This window comes from Bombina bombina, chromosome 4 (genome assembly GCF_027579735.1).
Source record: "Bombina bombina isolate aBomBom1 chromosome 4, aBomBom1.pri, whole genome shotgun sequence".
In the NCBI taxonomy this organism is placed as follows: domain Eukaryota; kingdom Metazoa; phylum Chordata; class Amphibia; order Anura; family Bombinatoridae; genus Bombina; species Bombina bombina.
The window spans coordinates 891,152,372-891,166,052 of record NC_069502.1 but is presented as its reverse complement, the minus strand read 5'-3'; the positions used below and the strand labels follow the sequence as shown (position 1 = coordinate 891,166,052).

Here is a 13,681-nt window from a genome sequence, read left to right as displayed (position 1 = left end):
GAATGGTCAGTTTTCTGCATTATCTGTTTTGCTAAATAAGCGTCTGGCAGACGTGCCAGACGTAAAATCTTTTTGTCAGGCCTTGGTCAGAATCAGGCCTGTGTTTTAGTCTGTTGCTCCTTCTTGAAGCTTTAACCTTGTTCTTAAAGTTTAGTAGCAGGCTCAGTTTGAGCCTTTGCATTCCATAGATATTAAGTTGTTATCTTGGAAGGTTTTGTTTCTTATTGCTATCTCTTCTGCTTGGAGAGTCTCGGAGCTCTCAGCTTTGCAGTGGGATTCACCTAATCTTATCTTTTATGTCGATAAGGCGGTTCTTCGTACTACATTAGGTTTCCTTCCTAAGGATGTTTATGATAGAAATATTAGGAAATTGTTGTTCCTTCTCTGTGTCCTAATTCTTCCTCTCATAAGGCACGTTTGTTGCACAACTAGGATGTTGTGTGTGCTCTTGATTTCTATCTACAGGCGACTTAAGGATTTTCGCCAGTCTTCTGTCCTGTTTGTTTGTTTCTCTGGGAAACTTAAAGTTCAGAAAGCTTCTGCTACTTCTTTCTCTCTGGTTGGGAAGTATAATTGGTTTTTGCTTATGAGACAGGGCAGCAGTCTCCTGGGAGAATTATAGCTTATTCCACTAGGGTTGTCTCTTCTTCTTGGGTTTTCAAAAATGAAGTTTCTGTGGAACAGATCTGCAAGGCTGCAACTTGGTCTTCTTTGCATGCCCTGTCCAAATTTTACAAATTTTGCTTATTTTGCCTCGGCTGAGGTTCTTTTGGGAGAAAGGTTCTTCAAGCGGAGGTGCCTTCTGTTTAGGTTACCTGTCTTGTCTCTCCCTAATCATCGGTGTCCTCTAGCTTGGGTATTGGTTCCCAACAGTAATTGATGATTCTGTGGACTCACCGTATCTTAGGAAAGAAAACAAAATGTATGCTTACCTGATAAATTTCTTTCTTTCCAGATACGGTGAGTCCACAGCCCGCCCTTTATTTTAAGATAGTTAATTTAACTTTAACCTCAGGCACCTCTACACCTTGTGTTATTTCCTTTTTCTCCATTTTCCTTCAGTTGAATGACTGGGGATTGTGGGAAGGGAAGTGATGTTTAACAGCTTTGCTGTGGTGCTCTTTACCTCTTCCTGCTGGCCAGGAGTGATATTCCCAACAGTAATTGATGATTCTGTGGACTCACCGTATCCGGAAAAAAATAAATTTATCAGGTAAGCATACATTTTGTTTTTATATAGAGATGCTCAGGTGATATTTTCCTGCCAGCTTATTACAGTTATACTGCATCAGTTTCAAGTGATTTAGCATATGAGTATTATGTCCCTTTAAAATAACTATATGTCTCTCACTGATTTTACTTCTTTTAGCTACATATCTTTTCTTGTTTTTTTGCAGCATGAATCTGCTAAGAATGAATTTGGTGATAATCAAGCAGAACTTGATGAGTTTACCAACAAAGGCAAACACTTGCTGGTGGAGCTGAAGAGGGTTCATTGCAGCAATTCACAAGCAGTAAAAGAAGATATGGACTTCACTGTGGATCGATGGCTTGATGTAAGTATCCAGAATAAGTAAGCTAAAAGACACATATAATTAAATACATTAAGAATTATTCTAGTGTAAGGATAAAATACTTTATTTAGTTAAAACATTCCTTCTTTTACTATGTGTTAAACTATTGGAAAGGGTTAAACATTTAATTAATTAAAATTACTCTGTTCTGCTTCAGATGAGCAGATGACCATTAATTGGAGCATACACATGCCTGCATCTAATTTGCTCACCAGCTGCATCCTGGAGTGGCACAGGCTCAAAGGGGTTAAATAAATTGTAAAAAAAATGCTTTAATGAAATAGGGTAATAGATTTTCTACTAGACTGTCCCTTTAAGTTACATAATACATTTCATTCACATCCTAAATAGTTCTGTTACAACCCCAAATAAATTAAAAAGAGCTACAAGGAGTCTTACCATCTAATAAAAAAATGCACCTGGCAACTTCTTTAAAAAAACCAACAACAGATAGTATGTATGCAACTATGCACTGGCGTCCTAAAAATTACATCTGAATGATTCTGTAGCACAAATGTTGACAGTCTAGTCAAAATGAAATTTTATTGATTCAGATAGGGCATACAATTTTAAACAACTTTACAATTCACTTTTATCATCAAATTTGCTTTGTTCTCTTAAACCTAGGTAGGGTCATATGCTAATTTCTAAGCCCTTAAAGGCCAAATCTTATTTCAATGCATTTGACAGCTTTTCACAGCTAGAGGGCTGAAGCCCATGGAGTTACTTATGAGAGGGCACTGATTGGCTAAAATGCAAGTCTGTCAAATGAACTGAAATAAGGGGGCAGTTTGCAGAGGCTTAGATACAAGGTAATTACAGAGGTAGAAAGTGTATTAATATAACCGTGTTGGTTATGCAAAACTGGGGAACGGGTAATAAAGGAATTGTCTATCTTTTTAAGCAATAAACATTTTGGAGTAGACTGTCCCTTTAAGAACAAACATGTGAAACCACAAAATCTGACTCCTGAATGTTGATTTTCATACACTACCACTAAAAATTGGCTTGTGAGATTCAATAAAAAAATCTTGCCAGTATAATGAAGCACCTGTCCTAATGCAGTTTTTACCTTGAGAACAGTGTGTCTCGCAATGGGGTGTTTGCTGCTTTTAATAAGTACATAAAGGTGATGTGTACATTACAAAAGGACTCACAATTAAATTGTAATTTATAAATCATATAAAACAAATAAATGAGAATAAAAAATTGTGTTGTTGAATCACATTAGAAACCGTAACAAAATTGTACTGATATTGTAGAGGAAAGAAACTTTCTAAGGAGCACAGTAGAAAGTGTAATAAAACTACACTCCATATGCAAAAAAAAACTGTGACATTTATATTTGTAATACAAAATTCAAATTGTATCATTTTCCTTATCGTAAAATGGGTTTTACAGGGGCATTCCATGGGCTTAGGTGAATTTGTTTCCGCAATATTTTGTAAACATTTTCCCCTGTAGATCTTGCTGTTTTTTCAAATGACAAAATAAAGGTAAATTAGTTATTTGTAAACAATTTAATACACTCTAGCAAACACATTAAAGGCAAGAAAAAGATTGAGTACACTGTCCCTTTAATTTTCAAAGTGCATCCCTGCTAACTATGCTCTCCCCACTGAAGTTTCCCTTTCCAACTAGCTCCATGAGTTTCTATAGGTGACGTTTTGCCACTTGCAGATACAGCTACCTCTTTATAGAATCCCCTGAGGGCAGTCCCTGCAAGTGTTGTCAGCCTGTTTAATAATTTGGCTCAGTTACTAACAATGCTACGATTTACAATAATGAGAAGATATTCTATAAATGCATTGCACTTTCAGCTAACATATCCAGTATGTTAAAAGAAAATAAACCCAATTTTTTTCTTTCATGATTCAGATAGAGCACGCAATTTTAAATAACTTTCCAATTTATTTTTGTTGTCTAATTGATTTTGTTCTCTTTGTATCCCTTGTTGAAAAGCTTACCTAGGTAGATTCAAAAGCTGCTGATTGGTGGCTGCAAGTATATTCATCTTGTTATTGTCTTTCAGCTAGCTCCCAGTAGTGCATTGCTGCTTCTTCAACAAAGGATGCCAAGAGAATAAAGAAAATTAGATAATAGAAGTAAATTGGAAAGTTGTTTAAACTTGTATGATCTATCTGAATCATGAAAGAAAAAATTGGGGTTTCATGTCCCTTTAATTTGTTTTCTCACATTGGTTAAAATAAGTTTTCTATTTTATGTATCCCCTGTCATAAGGATCAAATTGCACTGAGTAATTGATTTAGGATGTGTGATGTGCAGCTGGTCATTAGGCAATGTAAAATGACAACTGTTAAGTGATAATCCAGAGAAATTAACTATTGCAGCACTTCTCCTAACTGTAGATTGACATGTGTCAGTTTACGTTGTTAAAGCCAAGTAGTTCCCGAAAACTAGAAATAATCATGTGACTAATTGCTTGATGTAAATTATATTTCTCTTACATTGGTGTATCCAGTCCATGGATTCATCCTTACTTGTGGGATATTCTCAATCCCTACAGGAAGTGGCAAAGAGAGCACACAGCAGAGCTGTCCATATAGCTCCCCTCAGGCTCCGCCCCCCCAGTCATTCTCTTTGCCGCTCTAACAAGTAGCATCTCCACGGGAGTGTAAACGGAATGTGGTGTTAGTTTGTAGTTTTTTATTTCTTCAATCAAAAGTTTGTTATTTTAAAATAGTGCCGGTTTGTACTATTTACTCTGAGGCAGAAAATGATGAAGATTCTGCTGAGAGGAAAATGATTTTAGCACCTTGTAACTAAAATCCATTGCTGTTCCCACGCAGGACTGTTGAATACAGGAAAACTTCAGTTGGGGGGAACAGTTTGCAGGCTTAACTGCTTTAAGGTATGTTTCAGTCATTTTTTCTAGTCAAGACTTAGTAATGATAGAAGACAGAATCCCCATGTGGGAAAGGTAAGCCATATTCTGAGACTTAGTATAGAAGGAAGGCTTATTTGTAAGGGCTCAAAACACTGGTGGACACTGTTAAGGGGCAATGGATTATTTTTTAAGATAATCTGACATTATACAAGTTTTATATTGCATTTAAAACACTTTTTGGGGTTTTATTCCACATGGCATATATTTAGACACCTATTTTGGCTTGGGAAGGCCCCACAAACTCCTGAGGGAAGATGGAGGGGGCCTGAATTTCGCGCCTCAGTTACGCAGCTTCATGCAGATACATGTAAAGGGTCCAAAGATTACTTGAGGACTTCAGAGAGGTTTATTTTTGATCAAAACTAATCCCCAAGGAAGGTAGGACACAGCAAAGGCTGTGGCATGGTTAATTTGCTCCGGTTTGGGCAGTAGGGGGTTAATTGACTTAAAATTTACTGTGCAATCATTTCAAAGCATTAGGATCATATGGTGAAAATTTCATAAAGATTGGATGATTTTTGGAGGTTTAGTAAAAAAGTATGCGCTTTTTATTATTTAAAGGCACAGTACTGTTTTTTCAAAAATTGTATTTTACTGTATTTGAGTGCGGTCTAAGTCTGTTTAACATGTCTGAGCCTACAGATAGACCTTGTTTTATGTGTTTAAAAGCCTTGGCGGTCCCCCCTTTTACATTTGTGTTTAAAGTGTGCTAACATATCCAAACATTTTAAAGACCATGCAGTGACACTTAAAAATGTGGCCCAAGATGATTCTTTAATGGAAGGTAATGAGGATAGCCCTCCTTCCTCTCCCCATGTGTCGACACCAGTTACGCCCGCGCAAGCGATGCCTAGTACCTCTAGCGCATTGGCCCCTATTACATTGCAACAATTAGCAGCAGTCATGGATAATTCCCTTGCAGCATTTCTATCCAAACTGCCTGTTTTTCCTAAAAAGCGTGATAGCTCAGTTTTTAAGAACAGAGGAGGAGCAATCAGAAGTTTTGGATAATTTATCTGTTGTACCCTCACAACCCTCTGACGTGGCGGTGAGGGATGTACTGTCTGAGGGAGAAATTTGTGACGCAGGTAAAATTTCTCAGCGGGCAGAATCAGATTTCTTAGCGTTTAAATTTAAGCTGGAACACCTCCGCGTACTGCTTAAGGAGGTTTTAGCTACGCTGGATGATTGTGACCCTATGGTGGTCCCAGAAAAATTGTGTAAAATGGACAAGTTTTTAGAAGTCCCTGTATACACTGATGCGTTTCCAATCCCTAAGAGGGTGGCGGATATTGTGTACCTTTTGTCCCCCCCCCTATCTTTAAGAAAATGTTCCCCATAACTGACCCCAGGCGGGACGCGTGGCAGGCGGTCCCTAAGGTAGAGGGAGCAGTTTCAACACTAGCTAAGCGCACAACTATACCAATAGAAGACAGTTGTGTTTTCAAAGATCCTATGGATAACAAACTAGAAGGGTTACTAAAGAAAATATTTGTTCAACAAGGTATCCTTCTTCAACTAATTGCCTGCATTATTCCTGTAACTACTGCAGCGGCTTTTTGGTTGAGGCGCTGGAGGAGTCGCTCCAGAGGGAGACTTCATATGACGAAGTCATGGATAGAATTCATGCTCTAAAGCTGGTTAATTCTTTCATTACAGATGCCGCTTTACAATTAACTAAATTAGCGGCGAAAAATTCTGGTTTTGCCATTGTGGCGCGAAGAGCGCTCTGGCTCAAAACATGGTCGGCTGACGTGTCGTCCAAAACAAGATTACTTAATATTCCTTTCAAGGGAAAGAAATTATTTCAGATATCACTGGGGGAAAGGGCCATGCCCTTCCACAAGATAGACCTTTTAAAGCTTAAAACAAGGCTAATTTGCGCTCCTTTCGCAACTCAGGAGGGGACCTGCTTCAACCTCTGCAACCGCAAAGCAAGAGGGTAACGTTTCCCAGCCCAAAGCAACAGGAAAGCCTTTGCAGGGCTGGAACAAGGGTAAACAGGTCAAGAAGCCTGCTGCTGCTACCAAGACAGCATGAAAGGGTAGCCCCCGCTCCGGGACCGGATCTAGTAGGAGGCAGACTTTCTCTCTTTGCTCAGGTTTGGGCAAGATATGTTCCAGATCCCTGGGCATTAGAAATTGTTGCTCAAGGGTATCTTCTAGAATTCAAAGACTCTCCCCCAAGGGGAAGGTTCCACATTTCTCGTTTGTCTTCAGACCAGACAAAGAAACAGGCGTTCTTACGCTGTGTAGAAGATCTTCTAAAGATGGGAGTGATAAACCCAGTTCCAACTGCAGAGCAAGGACTTGGTTTTTACTCAAACCTGTTGGTAGTTCCCAAAAAGGAAGGAACTTTCAGGCCAATCCTGGATTTAAAAATTCTAAACAAATTCCTCAGAGTTCCATCATTCAAAATGGAAACCATTTGGACAATCTTACCATTGATCCAGGAAGATCAACATATGACTACCGTGGATTTAAAGGATGCGTACCTACATGTTCCTATCCACAAAGATCACCATCAGTTCCTAAGGTTCGCCTTTCTGGACAAGAATTTTCACAAAGGTGCTAGGGTCCATTCTAGCGGTACTAAGACCGCGGGGCATTGCAGTAGCACCTTATCTGGACGACATATTAATTCAGGCGTCGTCTTTTCAAAGAGCCAAGGCTCATACAGAAATAGTTCTGGCCTTTCTAAGGTCTCACGGGTGGAAGGTGAACATCGTAAAAAGGTTCTCTGTCCCCGCTCACAAGGGTTCCCTTCCTGGGAACGCTAATAGACTCGGTAGAAATGAAAATATTTCTGACGGAGGTCAGGAAGTTAAAACTTTTAACTACTTGACAAGCTCTTCATTCTGTTCCTCGGCCTTCTGTGACTCAGTGCATGGAGGTAATCGGGTTAATGGTTGCGGCAATGGACGTTGTTCCCTTTGCCAGAATTCATCTCAGACCACTGCAGCTGTGCATGCTCAAACTGTGGAATGGGAATTATGCAGATTGTCTCCTTAGATACAAATGGACCAGAAAACCAGAGATTATCTTCTCTGGTGGTTGTCTCAAGATCACCTGTCTCAGGGAATGTGCTTCCGCAGACCAGAGTGGATCATTGTCACGACCGATTCCAGTCTGTTAGGCTGGGGTGCGGTCTGGGACTCCCTGAAAGCTCAGGGCCTATGGTCTCGTGAAGAGTCTCTTCTCCCGATAAACATTTTGGAACTGAGAGCGATATTCAACACGCTCCAGGCATGGCCTCAACTAGCGGAGGCCAGGTTCATCAGGTTTCAGTCGGACAACATCACGACTGTAGCGTACATCAATCATCAGGGAGGAACAAAGAGTTCCCTAGCGATGAAGGAAGTATCCAAGATCATCAAATGGGCGGAGGATCACTCCTACCATCTATCTGCAATTCACATCCCAGGAACAGACAACTGGGAGGCGGATTTTCTGAGTCGTCAGACTTTTCACCCGGGGGAGTGGGAACTCCTTCCGGAGGTTTTTGCTCAGCTTACCCAGCTATGGGGTATTCCAGAGTTGGATCTGATGGCGTCCCGTCAGAACTCCAAACTTTCTCTTTACGGATCCAGGTCCAGGGACCCCAAGGCGGCATTGATAGATGCTCTAGTAGCGCCGTGGTCCTTCAATCTGGCTTATGTTTTTCCACCGTTTCCCCTTTTCCCTCGTCTGGTAGCCAGAATCAAACAGGAGAAGGCTTCGGTAATTTTGATAGCGCCTGCATGGCCACGCAGGACTTGGTATGCAAACCTAGTGGACATGTCATCTGTTCCACCATGGACACTGCCATCGAGGCAGGATCTACTAATTCAAGGTCCATTCAAGCATCCAAATCTAGTTCTCTGCAACTGACTGCTTGGAGATTGAACGCTTACTTCTATCTAAGCGTGGGTTCTCTGGATCAGTTATAGATACTTTGATCCAGGCTAGAAAACCTGTCACCAGGAAAATTTACCATAAGATATGGCGGAAATATCTTTGTTGGTGTGAATCCAAGGGTTACTCGTGGAGTAAGATTAGGATTTCTAGGATTTTGTCATTTCTCCAAGAAGGATTGGAGAAAGGATTGTCAGCTAGTTCCTTAAAGGGACAGATATCTGCTCTGTCTATTCTGTTACACAGGCGTCTGGCGGAAGTACCAGACGTTCAAGCTTTTGCATAGGCTTTAGTCAGAATCAAGCCTGTCTATAAACCTGTGGCTCCTCCATGGAGTCTAAATTTAGTTCTTTCAGTCCTTCAAGGGGTTCCGTTTGAACCTTTACATTCCATAGATATTAAGTGATTATCTTGGAAAGTTTTGTTTTTGGTAACTATTTCTTCTGCTCGAAGAGTTACAGAATTGTCTGCTTTGCAGTGTAATTCACCCAATCTGGTGTTTCATGCAGATAAGGTTGTTTTGCGTACAAAACCTGGTTTCCTTCCGAAAATGGTTTCTAATAAGAATATTAACCAGGAAATCATTGTTCCTTCTCTGTGTCCTAATTCAGTTTCTAAGAAGGAACGGCTGTTACACAATCTTGATGTGGTTCGTGCTTTAAAATTCTATTTAAAAGCAACTAAAGATTTCAGACACACGTCATCCTTGTTTGTTGTCTATTCTGGTAAGAGGAGAGGTCAAAAAGCTATCGCTTCCTCTTTCCTGTTGGCTGAAAAGCATTATCCGATTGACTTATGAGACTGCTGGACAGCAGCCTCCTGAACGAATTACAGCTCTTTCCACCAGAGCTGTGGCTTCCACATGGGCTTTCAAAAATTCTTCTGTTGAACAGATTTGTAAAGCAGCGATTTGGTCTTAACTGCATGCTTTTGCCAAATTTTACAAATTCGATACTTTTGCTTCTTCGGAGGCTATTTTTTTGGGAGAAAGGTTTTGCAAGTAGTGGTGTCTTCCGTTTAGGTTACCTGACTTGTTCCCTCCCTTCATCCGTGTCCTAAAGTTTTGGTATTGGTTCCCACAAGTAAGGATGAATCCGTGGACTGGATACACCAATGTAAGAGAAAACAGAATTTATGCTTACCTGATAAATTTCTTTCTCTTACGGTGTATCCAGTCCACGGCCCGCCCTGGCAATTAAGTCAGGTTCAAATTTATTTTTTGTAAAACTACAGTCACCACTGCACACTATGGTTCTCCTTTTTCTCCTAACCGTCGGTCGAATGACTGGGGGGGCGGAGCCTGAGGGGAGCTATATGGACAGCTCTGCTGTGTGCTCTCTTTGCCACTTCCTGTAGGGATTGAGAATATCCCACAAGTAAGGATGAATCCGTGGACTGGATACACCGTAAGAGAAAGAAATTTATCAGGTAAGCATAAATTCTGGGTTTTTTTTTAAAATGGACTCCTTAAACTCTCAAAGAAATTCATCCAGATTATTTTTTTCAAGGTCCTATGAACCAATCCCATAAATAAAGCCTATAATATTTTATTATTGTACTATTGCTTGCAGATTACTATTTGTTTAACCCTTGCAAATGTGTTAAATGCATAGTTTAAGTCAGCTACAGAGCATTTGTGCACTACTAGGAACTAGCTGAAAACATCATATGAGCCAATGACAAGAGGAATATGTGTGTAGCTACAAATCATTAGCTAGCTCCCAGTGATGCACTGCTCCCCCTGAGCCTACCTAGGTATGCTTTTCAACAAAGGATACCAAGAGAACAAAGTACATTTAATCATATAAGTAAATTCAATTCTCTTAAAGGGACACTGAACCCAAAAAATGTATTTCATGCTTCAGATAGAGCATTCAATTTTAAGCAACTTTCTAATTTACTCCTATTATCAAATGTTCTTCATTCTCTTGGTATTTTTATTTGAAAAGCAAGAATGTAAGTTTAGATGCCGGCCCATTTTTGATGAACAACCTGGGTTGTTCCTGCTGATTGGTGGATGAATTCATCCACCAATAAACAAGTGCTGTCCAGGGTACTGGACTTTCTTTTTCAAATAAAGATATCAAGAGAACAAAGAAAATTGATAATAGGAGTAAATTAGAAAGTTGCTTAAAATTGCATGCTCTATCTGAATCATGAAAGAAAAAATTTGGGTTCAGTATCCCTTTAAAATTGCTCAGTCTGTACCCTGAAAATTTTATTCGTACTTGCATGTCGTATCAAATTGTGGCCTATATTGACAAACTGTTTTCTCTGAATAAACAGTGCACCTGCCAGCTCGGGATCAGGAACAAATTGATATCAATATCATTTTTATTATGTAATCACACCACCTGTCATGATCTTTTAAAAAACAGACCGAGTCATTTCTTCCTTCAGTTTGTCTCACCAGAGTGAAATGATTTGGTTTCTGCTTCTGACTTCATACTTGACTACAGAATTCCATGAAATAGTGACTCTTGCAAACTCTGTTTAAAGGGACATTAAAAACTAAATACATTTTATAAGCATAGTATTAAGATTATTCCTTGTCTCCCTCTAGTCATGAGTTTCACTGCATTCCAGTGCGGATGTGCAGCAATTCTATTTCAGATACCTGCAGTGAAAACTAGGCTTTAAAATGGCAACACCCATAATTAATGTCCCTTTAATATTGCATTAAATAACATGAAAATGATTTAGCATGAGGCTGAAAGGATATAACGGTTTATCAAGTTTAGATATCCCACAGATCAGCCTGTGATATAATGGCCACATGCCAGTGGGGCAATACGAAAGCTGACTACTTGGGCCTATGTATATTATCTACCTAGTATTATTAAAAAGGGGTAGAAATGTCAAAATTAAAATTTACATGGGTGCATTTCAGTTTTTAATAGAAGCATTTCTGCAATATACTTCCATTAACAAAAATTGTTACTAATTAGTTAGAACTGTTTTTCAACAGCATATGCACATATGCTGTGAGGGTCCGTGCACCAGCATACATACTACACTTTCTCAGAGTCAGCAGTGGCTTGTATGACACAAACTGAGTCTTCACAATAAAGGCTGTGACACACTGAGAAAACGGTGTGGCGTGCAGCGTGATGATGCGGCTGTGCGCGCTCAGTGTGTCCTGCCTTTTCATTGCTGCGCACTCAGCCTCGTCAGGTTGCATAGCTGAGCACTCAGAGTTTAAAGGCTGTGACACACTGCAAGCGATGCGGCGCGAGGCGAAGCAGCTGCTTCGCACTGCGTCTGAAGTTCAAATATTTCATCTCTGAGCGCTCAGCTACGCGACTTGACGCAGCAGAGTGCTCAGAGATGAAAAGTCAAGACACACTGAGCACGCATAGCCACACCTACACGCTGCGCGTCGCTCCGCTTGCAGTGTGTCACAGCCTTAAATAATTCAGAAGCGATGCGTCGCGGAGCGAAACAGCTGGTTTGCCTCACGCTGCATCGCTTGCAGTGTGTCACAGCCTTAGTAATGCATACCACCACCAGCTCTCTAAACTTGAATATTGGTGCACATTCCCTTGAATATTGGTGCGCATTCCCTAACAGCATATGTGTATATGCCGCTGATAAACAATAATAACTTTTATAAGAAGCATTAATGCAAATGGAAGTAAATTGCAAAAATACTTAAAAATGCACCCATGCACATTTCAATCTGACCTTTCTATCCCTTTAACTTAAGAACCATATTTGTATAGAAGACTTGAAAACATGCCTCGCTCACATCTGGTCCTGCGTATCATCCTAAGCATAAATACATCGCCTAATGATTAATTTTAGATTAATGTCTTCCTTCATCTTCTAGCTGCAGTGGAAATTTAACATATAGGAATAAAACACATTGTTCCGTTACGGTTTAAAAACACAGGGATTCAGGCCAGCTGACTTAGAGGTTGACGAATGTTAATAAACATTTTGTAAATTGAGTTGCAGCGTGACTCATAAGATTAACTGTCTCATTTAGCAAAGCAGCAATGAAAAAAAAAATAGAAACACAAAGTCCCCAGAGATTTTTGCTTTGAGCTGTGCCATATAAGGTTTAATCGCTAAAAAGGACAATTCCATTAATAAATATAACAATGTGGTTGTTTCTAAATATAAAATAAAAATAAAAAATAGTGTCAAAGTTTAAAAATGTTCTTTTATTAAAAATAGGGTATATTATAAAATTCCTTAAAGGGATTGTCAACTTAACAATTTTGCTGCACGGTATATAAAAATATTATTCAAAACATGGGAACTTTAGTTCATGACATTTTTAAATGACACTTCATTTGTCAAATATTTACCATATAGCGATGGTTAACATTGTGCTGTTCCCCCGCCTGCATCTTACACTTTATTTAGCTGAGCGATGACTAATACTCATTCAGCCAATCGTTGTATGCACCACAAGGCATCCAACTTGTGGTGCACGCAAGGATTGGCTGAAGGAGGATTAGTCATCGCTCAGCTAAAAAAAGTGTGAGATGCCGGCGTAGGAACGGCGTGATGTTTACCATCAGTATATCGTAAATATTTGACAAATGAAGCGTCATTTAAAAATGTCATTAACTAAAGTAACCAAGTTTTGAATAATATTTTTATATACCGTGCAGCACAATCGTTAAATTGACAATCTCTTTAATAATTATTAAAAAATTATTCTTCAAAATGTTCATCAAATTTGATATTAATCAGCCAATCACAACATGCATATCCGTATAAACTTTTGCACATGCTCAGTAGGAGCTGGAGGCCTCAGAAAGTGTGCATATAGAAAGAATGTGCACATTTTGATAATGGAAGTATAATGGATTTTTTTTTTTAATTGCATGCTGATTCTAAATCATATAACTTTAGTTTTGACTTTAAATATTACTCAAAATCTGGAAATGATTTTCAGAAGTGTAGGATTTGGGTATTTGCTTATTTTTTGTTGTGTATTTTAGTTGTCTATGAGTAAAACATTTAGTACTGATTATCATAGATAAAGGGAATAAACACATGAATGTAATATTCAAATGCTACATTTTAATTTTACATTACAGTAATTTAATGTTATATTCTGCAATGTTCAATAGTTGAACAAAGGCCAAGGGAAACTTGTGTTAATCTTTTCTCTGCTATTATCCTTATTTATCTGGAGGTGATTATTAAGAATGATGGTACCCATTAGTATATAGGACCCTATTTATGAAACCGTCAGCTGTCCATATTTAAGCTTCATTAAAAATTGATGCGCAAAGGTAATTTCAAAGTTATCAAACTTGGATCTATATAGATTAATAATATAGTTTTTC

At 39.1% G+C, this 13,681-nt stretch overlaps 1 protein-coding gene across 1 annotated transcript in view; it reads left to right on the top strand.

Moving 5' to 3' along the window:
* SYNE1 (spectrin repeat containing nuclear envelope protein 1) overlaps positions 1-13,681 on the top strand; it is a 780,519-nt gene that overhangs the window by 288,598 nt on the left and 478,240 nt on the right. Inside the window, 1 exon segment of the mRNA XM_053711805.1 lies at positions 1,398-1,556. Within this exon segment, the coding sequence (XP_053567780.1) occupies positions 1,398-1,556 (159 nt within the window).